This window comes from Myxine glutinosa, chromosome 1, assembly GCF_964187855.1.
Source record: "Myxine glutinosa chromosome 1, kmMyxGlut1.1, whole genome shotgun sequence".
NCBI classification, from domain to species: domain Eukaryota; kingdom Metazoa; phylum Chordata; class Myxini; order Myxiniformes; family Myxinidae; genus Myxine; species Myxine glutinosa.
Window position 1 is genome coordinate 366898617 of NC_136261.1, and position 16735 is coordinate 366915351.

Genomic DNA, 16735 nt, shown 5'->3' on the forward strand with positions numbered 1-16735 from the left:
GTGACAATAGCCTGCTGCAATTCACGCACAGAGGCAGGCTGCTGGTCCAAGTTGTCGATTTGACGCGTTAATTCTGCCCACAAGTTCTCTATCGGATTCATATCCGGGGACATGGCAGGCCACTCCATATGCTCTACACCACGGTCAGCAAGAAAGTGTTGGATCATGCGAGCACGATGAGGCCGTGCATTGTCATCTTGGAAGACAAAGTTTCCTCGAAAGGCTGCACGAACAAATGGAAGCAATGTTTCTTCCAGAATGGCCCTGTACTTGAACTGGTTCAGGTTTCCATTTAGAACAACCAGGTCAGTTTTGCCCCCTGTATGAAAAGCAGCCCAAACGGTCACCCCACCACCTCCAGCTTGGACTCTTGGCACTATACAATCTTCGTTGTAGGCTTCATGCACTTGTCTGCGCACTCGGACGCGGCCATATCGATGATAGACCAGAAATCTAGACTTGTCACTGAAGATCACGTGATTCCAGTGTCCTGGCTGCCATTGACGGTGCTCTCTGGCCCACTGCAATCTGCGCTGGCAGTGTTGTCTGGTCAGACGTGGCTTTCTCACGGGACGCCTGGCATGATAGCCTGCTTGAACCAGTCGTTGGTTGACTAGCCTTCTGGATACAGGCACATTTGTCAGTTGCTGCCACTCAGCCCTAAGCCGATTAGCTGACTTGGTACGGCCATTGCGGACTAATCGGTGCAGCTGGCGATCATCCCTCCTTGTGGTCCTGCGGGGACGTCCTGACCTTGGTATTGGAGTAGGGACACCCCTCTGAGCATTTCGTTTCAGGATCTTTGACACCTGACCTTGAGTGATGCCATACTGCTGAGCAATAGCACGCTGTTTCATGCCAGAATTTCGTAAAGCCACCACTAAATGACAAACAGCATTGCCGAGTTGACGAACCATCTCCAGGGGAAGCGGCAATAACTTTTGTAGACGTGCAGCAGTTGTTTTCCACTAATACAGAATGCAACAACCTTTATATACCCGATTGTGAAGCCAATCGTCAAATGTACCTGTCCGTACATTTTGTCACGCCACCTGTGATATAATCCTGTTATTGACTTCTTGCTGCGACAGAAAATCCGTGACATGGTTCTTTTAACAAAGAAATCACCGAAGCATAAAATAAACTTACCAGATTGATATACCGAGTTCAGAAAGTAAACCCAAGTCAAGAAAAAAAAAAATTCCATATTAAATGCCAAGTCTGTATATATATGTATCGCTCTTAGGTCTATAATGATCCTGACATTACCCCCAACAGGGACAAATCCAGTATATTAGTAAGCTTGGGATACCTGCATCACTCTATTTGTGCTGATGCCTTGTGGAATTTTTCTTTATCTTTGTTAGTACTGTACACTGCCTGTGATAGTACTGCTCGGAAGCTGCTCATCTGGCACAGAATGCTACGCCTTAGGTCTGCTTTAAACTGGCAGGAAATATAAATATATTGCTTATGATCCCTTGCCATTTCCGAGTAGGCCCAAGGCGTATAATTTGGCACTGACGGAACAGCCTCATAAACATCCCACTTTTGAGTTATGAGATATAACCTTCCATTTGCACTTGATCCTTCATAATGACCTGCTGCTTTGTATCGTTTCCTGTTTATTAACATTGTACTGCAAGGCCAAAGAAGATTAAAGCTGAAATGCAAAACACAATAATCACAATGCCAAGAACCAGATAAGCTCGTCGGAAATTGCACAAATATATTTAAGGGGGCTCATGGAAACACACAAGCAGAAAGATCATGTGTGAGCCCAGTTCCAATTACAAATAAAACTCAAAAAGTCCTGGTACAATTAGAAAGTTTTCAGACATTTTAAAAATGTCATCAAATTTGCACGACAAGGCAACCAATCAGGAATGCTATTTTCAAGTTTGAAATGTCTGATATCCTGCCAATGCAAATAACAGCTCAGTGCCATTTGATGCCATTTAAAACCCAAGGTTTGAAACTTCAGCCTCGTGAATTTTCCCTTCACAAGTGCCAGGTACTAGTTGCCAATATTCCGTCGAGAAGGAAACACACAGTGGCGGTGCCAGAACCAGTGGCCAGATAACCATGAGGCTTTAAGAAGCAGACCTGGGTTGAGGGCACTTTCCCACAACACCGAGAGAAGGTGCCGTATATGTCTGCACTCATGCCTGGGCCTCACACAAGGCCTGGTGCTTTAGGAAAGCCAGTAGTGTGGGAGGATAGGTTTCAGACAGATCGTCACATGAAAAGAGCAGCTCTGTAAGCCATTTCTTACACTCAGTAACAAATGCGAGCAGGTAAAGAGCATCAGTGGCCGAAGAAACCCTTTATTCAAGATAAGCAGTCCATAGCAGGTAAGACAGGTGTTTGCATGGCTTAAAATGGACTTTACATTCAATTACAATTAACAAACAAGAAAGAGCAATCAGAGATTGCAGAACCGTGCCAGGGCGTGTTTGTGTGCTATATTTCGTGCGGTGTTTACTTCCTGGTGTTGGCTTAGTGGTTAGGGTGCCGGCTTGGGATCCTAGGATCCTGGGTTCGAATCCCGATCAATCGTTGAATGAATGCCAGGGGGGTTGACTCAGCCTGTCTTCCTTCCGAGGTCGGCAAATTGAGTATCAGCTTGCTGGGATGAATGTGCAGATGTATGCCGTGGTTTAGAATAGGTACACCGTACCCCTGCCTGTCGTAAGAGGTGACTAAGGGTTGGCGTCAGGAAGGACATCCAGCCATAAAAAATTGCTTCAAAAAGGGAACCATGAAGTCATGGGGCCCGCAAGGCTAACCCCTGCTCTAGCAGGGAAAATGGCCTTAAAAGGGGGGTGGGATTCATGTGGTGTTTATTAGCTGATGTGTTTGTGTGATTTATTGATGACGTAGATTTACATTCAATCCAATATGGCTGCCGATGATGTCATCAATTTCATTCTCCCATACAATTTTTGTGTAGATCATGCTCAAGAAATTTCAAACTGATCGGATCAAGCGTTCTACTTCTCCAATTATGATGTCATAATGAAGGCACTGATGACATCATCATGAATACAGGTTGTTCCCCATGGGGAGTACTTGACAATGAGCTATGTTTCAATTTTTTCAATGAGTGGTTTTTTGGATATAGAGGTGCAAAGCTTTTTCGGTTTTCCCAAGATGGTACCTGTACCACGTGACCTATGACGTCATAATTATCATTAAAATTTTCTTCAGGAGGAGGCGCACCTATGTTGAAAATTTCCTGTCAATTGGACTAACGGTTGCAGAGAATACTCATGTTCTGTGTGGACAAACAAACAAATGAACAGACAGATAGACAGACAAACAAATGGACCCAAATGCAAAACCCTCTTCTCTGGTGAGGGTAATTAAATCAATGCAAAACTTTGGGAATTCCTTACTTTTGCCAACAAAATGACAAACCAAAGTTCCAAGGAAAGGAAAGAAATGAAATAAGCTCCAAGGAAAGAAAGACTATAAAGCGAGCCTAAATATTCTCTGGATGAGACCAAAAGACCATAAAGTGAAAGAAAGACTATAAAGTGAACCTAACTATTCTATAGATGAGACCAAAAGACCATAAAGTGAAAGAAAGACTACAAAGAAAGACTATAAAGTGAACCTAACTATTCTCTGGATGAGACCAAAAGACCATAAAGTGAAAGAAAGACTACAAAGAAAGACTATAAAGTGAGCCGAACTATTCTACAGATGAGACCAAAAGACCATAAAATGAAAGAAAGACTATAAAGAAAGACTATAAAGTGAGCCTAACTATTCTATAGATGAGACCAAAAGACCATAAAGTGAAAGAAAGACTACAAAGAAAGACTATAAAGTGAGCCTAACTATTCTATAGATGAGACCAAAAGACCATAAAGTGAAAGAAAGACTATAAAGAAAGACTATAAAGTGAGCCTAACTATTCTATAGATGAGACCAAAAGACCATAAAGTGAAAGAAAGACTATAAAGAAAGACTATAAAGTGAGCCTAACTATTCTATAGATGAGACTAGAGTCCCTGTATAAAGAGAGTTGCGCCATGCGCTGACCCGAGATTTCTGGTCACGTGATTTCGTGGCGCCATTTTGTGTCTAACTTCACCGTGCGTGAACGTCAGCTTGGTACGGGAATGTTGTTTATTGCCAAAGAAAATGACTGGTTGTTCTGCTTTTGGTTGTAGTGATGTGATGGTGTCTCACTTGTGAGGAGTGAACAGAGTAGTGATGAGTCTCACTTGTGAGGAGTGAACGGAGTAGTGATGAGTTTCACTTGTGAGGAGTGAACGTAGTGGGATGAAGTGTTGGTCTGGTCAGAGTGTTGTATTACGGGCAGAGTTTTCTTACGGTCTGAATGTATGAAACATGTTCTGTACTGAATGTATGAACCAAGTTTTGTACTGCATGTTTACTGTGTTGGCCTCATCGTGTTCCTGGTGAAATTAAACAAGTTATGGTGAATACGACGTCGTATCTGTGCTTTTCCATATCTGTTCGACTAGACGAACCGTGCACACTGCAGGTATTTTTAAAAGTTTTTTCTCTGTTTAATTACGGCTTGGCGCAGTCGAAAATTAAGTGTTAATTAAGTCGCCAGCTATGAAACATATTAATCGATCAGGCAATATCCATCAGAGTTCTGGGCAAGGGTGTAGTAATAAATGAACGTTTCAATCTTACTAGATGCCGATGACGTTTTCCTTATGTCAGAGACAGAAGCTGACTTGCAGCTTGTTAAATCATTACAATGGAAATTGAATATAAATGTCGATAAAACTAAAGTTGTACACTATAGAAATATGGCAATACCACGTACAGAATTTGTTTTAAGTGTGTTAGACTATATGTCGGCTGGAAGTCCTACACCGGAATTGCTCTCGGCACCCTTTAAAAAATATTGGATATGCCCACACTCCTTTCTAAAAGTTATTAAAATTCAGAGAACGACAGCATTGGTTTGTCTTACTTATAATGTTAGCTCTTATATGCAGTGTTGGCTTGTAATATGCATTGCCATACCACTTTTAATATCACCACACAGCTCTTTTTCACGGCAATAGCTGAGTTTTTGACAAAACAAATATCACCTGTATGTAATAATAAGACTAAATATGTGTAGTAAATTTTTTTTTAGCAGGTTTAGAATATATCACCCCATATCGCGAATGTACATGTATATCTAATCCGACACACTTAGACACAAAATGGCGTCCAAATTTGAGTTGACACAACTCTCTATATACAGGGACTCTAGATGAGACCAAAAGACCATAAAGTGAAAGAAAGACTATAAAGAAAGACTATAAAGTGAGCCTAACTATTCTATAGATGAGACCAAAAGACCATAAAGTGAAAGAAAGACTATATATGCCGTATATCGCTGCTGTTTGTTTTCTTGATTCTTGTCTTTTTGCAATTGTTGTTTTCATGTATTGTTATGCATTATGTTTTCCACTCTGTCAAAGCGCCTTTGGGCTTCTGGAAAAGCGCTATACAAAATAAATGAATTATTATTATTATTATTATAAAGAAAGACTATAAAGTGAGCCTAACTATTCTATAGATGAGACCAAAAGACCATAAAGTGAAAGAAAGACTATAAAGAAAGACTATAAAGTGAGCCTAACTATTCTATAGATGAGACTAGAGTCCCTGTATAAAGAGAGTTGCGCCATGCGCTGACCCGAGATTTCTGGTCACGTGATTTCGTGGCGCCATTTTGTGTCTAACTTCACCGTGCGTGAACGTCAGCTTGGTACGGGAATGTTGTTTATTGCCAAAGAAAATGACTGGTTGTTCTGCTTTTGGTTGTAGTGATGTGATGGTGTCTCACTTGTGAGGAGTGAACAGAGTAGTGATGAGTCTCACTTGTGAGGAGTGAACGGAGTAGTGATGAGTTTCACTTGTGAGGAGTGAACGTAGTGGGATGAAGTGTTGGTCTGGTCAGAGTGTTGTATTACGGGCAGAGTTTTCTTACGGTCTGAATGTATGAAACATGTTCTGTACTGAATGTATGAACCAAGTTTTGTACTGCATGTTTACTGTGTTGGCCTCATCGTGTTCCTGGTGAAATTAAACAAGTTATGGTGAATACGACGTCGTATCTGTGCTTTTCCATATCTGTTCGACTAGACGAACCGTGCACACTGCAGGTATTTTTAAAAGTTTTTTCTCTGTTTAATTACGGCTTGGCGCAGTCGAAAATTAAGTGTTAATTAAGTCGCCAGCTATGAAACATATTAATCGATCAGGCAATATCCATCAGAGTTCTGGGCAAGGGTGTAGTAATAAATGAACGTTTCAATCTTACTAGATGCCGATGACGTTTTCCTTATGTCAGAGACAGAAGCTGACTTGCAGCTTGTTAAATCATTACAATGGAAATTGAATATAAATGTCGATAAAACTACAGTTGTACACTATAGAAATATGGCAATACCACGTACAGAATTTGTTTTAAGTGTGTTAGACTATATGTCGGCTGGAAGTCCTACACCGGAATTGCTCTCGGCACCCTTTAAAAAATATTGGATATGCCCACACTCCTTTCTAAAAGTTATTAAAATTCAGAGAACGACAGCATTGGTTTGTCTTACTTATAATGTTAGCTCTTATATGCAGTGTTGGCTTGTAATATGCATTGCCATACCACTTTTAATATCACCACACAGCTCTTTTTCACGGCAATAGCTGAGTTTTTGACAAAACAAATATCACCTGTATGTAATAATAAGACTAAATATGTGTAGTAAATTTTTTTTTAGCAGGTTTAGAATATATCACCCCATATCGCGAATGTACATGTATATCTAATCCGACACACTTAGACACAAAATGGCGTCCAAATTTGAGTTGACACAACTCTCTATATACAGGGACTCTAGATGAGACCAAAAGACCATAAAGTGAAAGAAAGACTATAAAGAAAGACTATAAAGTGAGCCTAACTATTCTATAGATGAGACCAAAAGACCATAAAGTGAAAGAAAGACTATAAAGAAAGACTATAAAGTGAGCCTAACTATTCTATAGATGAGACCAAAAGACCATAAAGTGAAAGAAAGACTACAAAGCAAGACTATAAAGAAAGACTATAAAGTGAGCCTAACTATTCTATAGATGAGACCAAAACACCATCAAGTGAAAGAAAGACTATAAAGAAAGACTATAAAGTGAGCCTAACTATTCTATAGATGAGACCAAAAGACCATAAAATGAAAGAAAGACTATAAAGTGAACCTAACTATTCTATAGATGAGACCAAAACACCATCAAGTGAAAGAAAGACTATAAAGTGAACCTAACTATTCTATAGATGAGACCAAAAGACCATAAAGTGAAAGAAAGACTACAAAGCAAGACTATAAAGAAAGACTATAAAGTGAGCCTAACTATTCTATAGATGAGACCAAAACACCATCAAGTGAAAGAAAGACTATAAAGTGAACCTAACTATTCTATAGATGAGACCAAAAGACCATAAAATGAAAGAAAGACTATAAAGTGAACCTAACTATTCTATAGATGAGACCAAAAGACCATAAAATGAAAGAAAGACTATAAAGTGAACCTAACTATTCTATAGATGAGACCAAAAGACCATAAAGTGAAAGAAAGACTATAAAGAAAGACTATAAAGTGAACCTAACTATTCTATAGATGAGACCAAAAGACCATAAAGTGAAAGAAAGACTACAAAGCAAGACTATAAAGAAAGACTATAAAGTGAGCCTAACTATTCTATAGATGAGACCAAAAGACCATAAAATGAAAGAAAGACTATAAAGTGAACCTAACTATTCTATAGATGAGACCAAAAGACCATAAAGTGAAAGAAAGACTATAAAGAAAGACTATAAAGTGAACCTAACTATTCTATAGATGAGACCAAAAGACCATAAAGTGAAAGAAAGACTACAAAGCAAGACTATAAAGAAAGACTATAAAGTGAGCCTAACTATTCTATAGATGAGACCAAAACACCATCAAGTGAAAGAAAGACTATAAAGAAAGACTATAAAGTGAACCTAACTATTCTATAGATGAGACCAAAAGACCATAAAATGAAAGAAAGACTATAAAGTGAACCTAACTATTCTATAGATGAGACCAAAAGACCATAAAATGAAAGAAAGACTATAAAGTGAACCTAACTATTCTATAGATGAGACCAAAAGACCATAAAATGAAAGAAAGACTATATATACATGAAGGACTTTTTGACACCACTTGGAAAAATATGCAATTATTTAAATAAAAATTGAGCAAACATTCATTTCCGACACAAGATCTCGATGCAGTTAAGATGCCAAAGTGTAGTTATTCGTCATCGTTTTAAGTGGTAATGGTTATGATAATAAACAATAATGGATTAATATCCCAAGAGTATAGAAATGCATAAGTTCGGAACTATTCAGGCAAAGGAACCCACGATGTATAAACCTGTTTTGTTTGTAGACGCAACAGCTTTGATTCTCCTTGGTGGATTTGATTTGAGGGAAACCAATTGCACAATTTTCTTTGCCGAAAACACCCAAGAAAAAAAACCTATTTGTCTAACCATGGACAGACCTCCGGCCTTGCCTGTGGGATTAACTTGGAGACGTTTATTTTATCGACGTAACCAAAAGGGACTGCAGAGGGTAAAATAAGTTACAACCATCTGGGAGTTATTATTTGAATTTGAATTATGATGCACAAAGATGAAACCGTAGGAAAACCGATGCATTACTTGGAAGTGCGAAAACAAAAGGCTGATTCAATGTATTCACCACAAATGCAAGACAAATGGAATCCCCAAAGGAGGAGACAAAGATGGCACATTAAAAAAATGAATGAATGCAGTAAGTAAATATTTACAACAGAAAGGCAGATAGTTATAGATCGATAGATAGATAAGCAAAACGAGGCACAATGCAATTGCTGATTAGTTTTCCAAGGCAATCGGATGAAAATTGACGATTTTTCAGATGAAAATTGATTTTAAAAGTTTGATCTGGACTTGACCTTTTACCTTTTGACCCCCAAAATAGTTGTTCCGTGATGTATTGCGCAATTGTTCTTTAATTTACAGGTTAATCGGATGAAAAATTGACGATTTTCAGATGAAATTTGGATGATTTTATAAGTTTGACTTGACCTTTGACCTTTTCACCTCAAAAATAGTTGGTCTCCCAATTCAGTGATGCGCCATGCAATTGCTGTTTAACCTTCAAGTTAATAGGATGAAAATGGATGATTTCAGAAGTTTGACCCCGAGATGACCTTTGACCTTTCCACCTCAAAAATAGTTGGTTTCCCAATTCAGTGATGCGCCATGCAATTGCTGTTTAACCTTCAAGTTAATAGGATGAAAATGTATGATTTCAGAAGTTTGACCTATAGTTAACCTTTGACCTCAATGTAGTTGGTTTCCCAATTTGGTGATGCACGATGCAATTGCTGTTTAACTTTCAAGTTAATAGGATGAAAAGTGACGATTTTTCAGATGAAAATTGATGATTTTAAAAGTTTGATGTTGACTTGACCTTTTACCTTTTGATCCCCAAAATAGTTGGTTTCCCAATTCAGTGATGCGCCATGCAATTGCTGTTTAAACTTCAAGTTAATAGGAAGAAAATTGATGACTTCAGAGGTTCGACCGAGAGTTCACCTTTGACCTTTTGACCTTAAAGTAGTTGGTTTCCCAATTCAGTGATGCACTATGCAATTACTGTTTAACTTTCAAGTTAATAGGATGAAAAGTGACGATTTTTCAGATGAAAATTGATGATTTTAAAAGTTTGATCTTGAGTTGACCTTTTACCTCTTGACCCCAAAATAGTTGGTTTACCAATTCCGTGATGTATTGTGCAATTGCTCTTTAATTCACAGGTTAATCGGATGAAAAATTGACGATTTTCAGATGAAATTTGGATAATTTTATAAGTTTGACTTGACCTTTGACCTTTTCACCTCAAAAATAGTTGGTCTCCCAATTCAGTGATGCGCCATGCAATTGCTGTTTAACCTTCAAGTTAATAGGATGAAAATTGATGATTTCAGAAGTTTTACCCCGAGATGACCTTTGACCTTTCCACCTCAAAAATAGTTTGTTTCCCAATTCAGTGATGCGCCATGCAATTGCTGTTTAACCTTCAAGTTAATAGGATGAAAATGGATGATTTCAGAAGTTTGACCTATAGTTGACCTTTGACCTTTTGACCTCAATGTAGTTGGTTTCCCAATTTAGTGATGCACGATGCAATTGCTGTTTAACTTTCAAGTTAATAGGATGAAAAGTGACGATTTTTCAGATGAAAATTGATGATTTTAAAAGTTTGATGTTGACTTGACCTTTTACCTTTTGATCCCCAAAATAGTTGGTTTCCCAATTCAGTGATGCGCCATGCAATTGCTGTTTAAACTTCAAGTTAATAGGAAGAAAATTGATGACTTCAGAGGTTCGACCGAGAGTTCACCTTTGACCTTTTGACCTTAAAGTAGTTGGTTTCCCAATTCAGTGATGCACTATGCAATTACTGTTTAACTTTCAAGTTAATAGGATGAAAAGTGACGATTTTTCAGATGAAAATTGATGATTTTAAAAGTTTGATCTTGAGTTGACCTTTTACCTCTTGACCCCAAAATAGTTGGTTTACCAATTCCGTGATGTATTGTGCAATTGCTCTTTAATTCACAGGTTAATCGGATGAAAAATTGACGATTTTCAGATGAAATTTGGATAATTTTATAAGTTTGACTTGACCTTTGACCTTTTCACCTCAAAAATAGTTGGTCTCCCAATTCAGTGATGCGCCATGCAATTGCTGTTTAACCTTCAAGTTAATAGGATGAAAATTGATGATTTCAGAAGTTTTACCCCGAGATGACCTTTGACCTTTCCACCTCAAAAATAGTTTGTTTCCCAATTCAGTGATGCGCCATGCAATTGCTGTTTAACCTTCAAGTTAATAGGATGAAAATGGATGATTTCAGAAGTTTGACCTATAGTTGACCTTTGACCTTTTGACCTCAATGTAGTTGGTTTCCCAATTTAGTGATGCACGATGCAATTGCTGTTTAACTTTCAAGTTAATAGGATGAAAAGTGACGATTTTTCAGATGAAAATTGATGATTTTAAAAGTTTGATGTTGACTTGACCTTTTACCTTTTGATCCCCAAAATAGTTGGTTTCCCAATTCAGTGATGCGCCATGCAATTGCTGTTTAAACTTCAAGTTAATAGGATGAAAATTGATGACTTCAGAGGTTCGACCGAGAGTTCACCTTTGACCTTTTGACCTTAAAGTAGTTGGTTTCCCAATTCAGTGATGCACTATGCAATTACTGTTTAACTTTCAAGTTAATGGGATGAAAAGTGACGATTTAGCAGATGAAAATTGATGATTTTAAAAGTTTGATCTTGAGTTGACCTTTTACCTCTTGACCCCAAAATAGTTGGTTTACCAATTCCGTGATGTATTGTGCAATTGCTCTTTAATTCACAGGTTAATCGGATGAAAAATTGACGATTTTCAGATGAAATTTGGATGATTTTATCAGTTTGACTTGACCTTTGACCTTTTCACCTCAAAAATAGTTGGTTTCCCAATTCAGTGATGCGCCATGCAATTGCTGTTTAAACTTCAAGTTAATCGGATGAAAATTGATGATTTCAGAAGTTTGACCTAGAGATGACCTTTGACCTTTTGATCTCAAAAATAGTTGGTTTCCCAATTCAGTGATGCACTATGCAATTGCTGTTTAACTTTCAAGTTAATGGGATGCAAAGTGACGATTTTTCAGATGAAAATTGATGATTTTAAAAGTTTGATCTTGACTTGACCTTTTACCTTTTGACCCCCAAAGTAGTTGGTTTTCCAATTCCGTGATGTATTGTGCAATTGCTCTTTAATTTACAGGTTAATCGGATGAAAAATTGACGATTTTCAGATGAAAATTGGATGATTTAATGTTTGACTTGACCTTTGACCTTTTGACCTCAAAAATAGTTGGTTTCCCAATTCAGTGATGTGCCATGCAAATGCTGTTCAACTTTCAAGTCAATTGGATGAAAAATGCCAATTTTAGAAACTTGACCTCAAGATGGCCTTTGACCGATGACCTCAAAATCAATAGGCTTCTTCCTTATGACCAACTCTACTATTTGGTGAAGTTTCATGAAGATCGGTTTAAAATTGTGACGTGTAGGCGATTGACAGGCAAAGAAACACAGACAGACAGACAGAATAACACACAAAACCAATCACAATATACATGAAAATTCTTCGATTTTGCAAGTAATAATAGATATAATAGAAATAATAACATATAATATAATATTTAATAATAATATATAAATAATATATAATGGAGTAATAATAGAAAGTCAACATTTATTTTATCGCTCAGGTCACCAAAGCATAACTTATCGTGAAGATCTCTGGCTTATGGTACTTGTCAAATCGGAAGGGTTCAAAAGTAACAACCAAAATATTGTTCTTGTAAAAAAACACTCAGGAAAAATTAATTTCAACACCAGCATTTCCAATCAAGAAACTACAACAACAACAACAATTAAACTCCATCATCGGCTGCCTAAGGCACGCACGGCTCAAGCACAAACCGACCCCATAGCTTCAAACCGCGAACCAAATGTGGGTGAAGACATTTGGAGTTTGGTGGATGTCTTACCTTGCTGGGCTGGAGGTGGTTCAGGTGGTCGTTCTGTGAGATTCCCTCGGTGCTGATACCGAGCCGCCACGGAATGCCTTGCTTGTCCTGTAGAAAGAAACATGCTCGACATTCGTGTGACATATGGCTGCTAACCCAGAGTCAATTGCTCAAGTTACACTCCATTTATGAGATCATAAATTAAAGTTTGACGAGACCTACAGGGTGGTCCACCTGTCTGGTTAACCCCCAATGCATTGTTTTCACCACAGAGTAATGTATTCCATAGATAGGGACACAGTATATCTTAATGATGGGTACATATGTTAGCGTTTCCCTCTTGATTGTAACGAAGAAGACATAACATGTTTCTTGCTATGAGGCAACAAGAGGGTAACAAATCATATGGACCACCCACCACCATGCACATCTCGTAGCACCACAAACGCAGAAATGGATTTTACTACAAAAACCTCAAAAATCGAGGAACTAAGTGACATCAATTTCGTTTTCTGTGTTCAAGTACAAATCCAGAAGGGAACCAGGAACAAACCACTGTGAAGCATGGTACATTGTTGACAAAACCCACTTCAGGCCTACATATACAGGAAGTGTGTTGTGCGATTGGCGGTGCACTTTGGTTATACCGATTTTCACTTCACATTCTTGGCAACAACAACAACAAATTTTCCTAGTTCCAAAACTGCTTGGCAAATGCGACGGAAAGGCAGTCAAGTGCGTAACGAGAGGGATGTTTAATGACTGTTACGTCAAGGTTTAATAGCTAAACAATGAGTTTATCATGACATCAGCACAAAATCATCTACTACTCCTTAGAGATACCTTTTTTGGGCAAAATAGTGTTCAGTAAACGACAAACTGTATGAATCTAACAGGTCACTTATTATTGGCCCTTATGCCTCGGTTACATCCCTGTCCGCAGCATTCGCCAATTTGAAGTGAGAAACTGAAGAGGCTTTTTGCTCTTTGCCATCCTCCAGGTGGAATCAAGAAGATGAACATCGAAGCCTCGTAGTTTTAGAAACCAAAGCTTTCAGAATCATTGGAATCTCCCGCGATGAAGCTGATTGTGAGGGCCTTTCACTCTCTCAGCGCAGGCAGGTATGTGGTCTTTCGGTCTTCGACCAACTCCTCTCCGGCCTTGCCCCCCCAGCTCTATCTCTGCTCTGTCCACCAAATATTCCTACAGGTCGCACAAGATCTGCCTGCAACCCTCTTATGGTTAAACTGCCAAAATCAAGGCTCTCTGCTCACCTTCACTCCTTCATTCCCCTTTTCTCCACCTCTGGAACAAACTCCCCCACTCCCTTCAATCCCACCCCTCCCTCCAGGTCTTTAAAACAGCTGTTCACCACCATCTCTTATCTTCCCCCATCCAAAACCTTGATCTCTTCTACCCCCGCTAATACACCCCAAATCCACCTCTTTCAATCTCCAACTTCATTCCTGAAATTCCTCATAGTGTCAATTTGTTGCTCTCTCTCATGCAATTTGCTTTATACCGTGTACCCCTTCACCCCCACCCCTCTCCCTCAGTCCTCTCCCTTCCACAGGATTCCCGATGTCCCTGTTCTCTACTGTTGTGCTTGTGTGCTTCCCTCTCTCTCTTGCATCTTGTCTGCCCCTCCCTTTATTGTTTTATGTGTCCGCTTTTTTTTTTCTTTCATGTTTTATGTGCTAATGTGTGTTTAATGTGCTAGCTCTTACACGAGACTCGATCTTGTATACACAAAAAAGCCTGTGATGGGCGATTGTCTATCCATCTAAAAGGCGCATTCTCCACTTGTGTAGAACTAGAGTTTTCTCAATGACACGCGTAATGGGCAGAGGAAAGAGAGGGCCGCACCTTCACTCCGTAGTAATGGACTCCGTAGGTTGGAAGTTTTTCTACCACGCTCATGTAACTGCAAAAATAAAACAAAAGCGAGTCAGTCAGGCAAAACAAGAGGCACAAAGCTTTCTGTAGCTCATTACAGAGATCGACAGCTTTGCAGATGGATCAGGTTTCAGCCTTACAAACAAACATTATTTGTTTTGGGAAGGAAGCCTAAGAGCTGAGGAGCGATGCTTATCGGAAGACATCGATTGTAAAGACAGCTTCACGGGGAAAATGATTTCCATAAAACTGGTGATGATTTCTGGAGCTAATGCGATGAGTGGCTTCCCCTTGTGCAAAAGGATGTGTGAAACCTTACATCCGAGATCTATGGACACTTAATTTAGTGCGTGTGGATTGATGATTGCATCACTTCTAAGGTGGAAGATTAGGTGTGTGCCTCCCCCCTTGCCATAGATCAGTGCAGTAAGTTAGCACTTTGCCAGGGTTCCTGCACACAATGGGCGCCCAGGCAAAACCCAACCACTCGCATCTCATCTGCCTTAACAGTGCTCCCTCCAAAGGAAAGCGTACTCTATGCACGCCCTCTATGAGCAATCATTCATTGCAGTAGTGGTCCTAAGTCTGACCATTACAATGTGAGCATTATTGGGGGGCAAGGGATTTCCAAATAGTATTGTGATTGATTAAAACAAAGAAACCTCCTCAAGAACACATGGAGAAACCTCATAAGGTGGTATTGCAAGACTTACTTTACAATGGCCTGTCCCCTGCTCAATCCTCTGAGCCGTTGGTACTGCTCGATCACCGAATTCTCACTGCAAAAGCAAAGGTACAGCAGAAATGGATCACCTGGGGTTAAATGTGGTGTATATACATCCGTGACCGTCAACCAAACGGAATGATTTTCATCACTAAGATTCCATCCAATCTGGCTTCAACGAGTTCTCCAAAACACAAGAATCAAATCCTTAATGTTGATGTTGGGAAGAGCTCATGAGTTAAAGTTAACGGAAGGCTCAGAACGTTGGATTCCTGCATACTAGATGCACCCAAAATACACCAGGATGAATTTTGGTGGAAGAGTCAAGGAAAATCATCCGGTCACCACATAGTTGTGACAACTCAATGTTTCTGACATAAAGCCGATGCTAACAAGGATGCCGTCTATAACCTACAATGACAAAGCGAGCAGGATGCTTGTGCTCCATTGTTTATTGTTTTCATTGTTTAGAATAGTTATGCCAAAAACACCCAGCGTTTCTAAAACCCCAAAAATCCTAAAAACAAACAAACAACAACAACAACAAAAAAACAACAACAAATAAAACAAGAAAGAGAAGTCAGAAATTTCAGACCCTCACCAGAATGTGTCTTCAGTGGTTTTTAAGGCTTTTGTGTTAAAAAGAAATATGGCGGCCGAACCACGTGACAGATGACGCCATCATCATTTTTTTTCTCCACCAATTTATCCCCAGATGACACTCAAAAAATTTAATCTTGATCGATGAAGTTTTGTACTTGTCCAATTATGACGTCATAATGGAGGCACCTATGACATCATCATTAATATATTTTATTCCCCATGGAGAGTTCTTTACAATGTGCCATGTCTCAATTTTTTCTATGCAGCACTTTCAGAGATATAGAGGTGAATTTTTTTTCGGTTTTTCCAAGATGGCGGCCGAACCACGTGACCTATGACGGCATAAAATTTTTTTACCCCACCAATTTATTCCTAGATGACGCTCAAGAAATTTCATCTTGATCGGATGAAGTTTTGTACTTGTCGAATTATGATGTAATAATGGAGGCACCTAGGACATCACCATTAACATATCTTATTCCACATGGAGAGTTCTTTACAATGAGCCACGTCCCATTTTTTTTTCTGTGCAGCACTTTCAGGGATATGGAGGTGCAAAGTTTTTCGGGTTTTCCAAGATGGCGTCCGTACCACGTGACCTATGACGTCATAATTATCATTTAAAAATTATACAGGTGGAGGTGCATCTATGGTGCAAATTTCCTGTCAATCGGACGAACGGTTGTCGAGAAAATCATATTTATTCTGTGCGGACAAACAAACAGACAAACGGGCCCGCATGCAATACCCTCTCCTCCTGTGAGGGCAAAAAACACCCCAAAAACACCCAAAACAACAAATAACCAGAAACCACCAACAATAAAAACATCCAAAACACCCCAAAAAATCCCCAAAAAACC

The 16735-nt window shown here is 39.1% G+C and overlaps 1 protein-coding gene across 2 annotated transcripts in view; it reads right to left on the minus strand.

Annotated features, from left to right (window-relative positions):
* Positions 1–16735, minus strand: part of LOC137414822 (FERM domain-containing protein 4A) — a 300724-nt gene that overhangs the window by 90530 nt on the left and 193459 nt on the right. For both annotated transcript variants that reach the window (XM_068100360.2, XM_068100351.2), the window contains 3 exons: positions 15262–15327; positions 14519–14576; positions 12673–12759 (listed from right to left, as the gene is read on the minus strand). In XM_068100360.2, coding sequence (XP_067956461.2) covers positions 12673–12759; positions 14519–14576; positions 15262–15327 — 211 coding nt within the window. The remainder of the gene's footprint in view (positions 1–12672; positions 12760–14518; positions 14577–15261; positions 15328–16735) is intronic.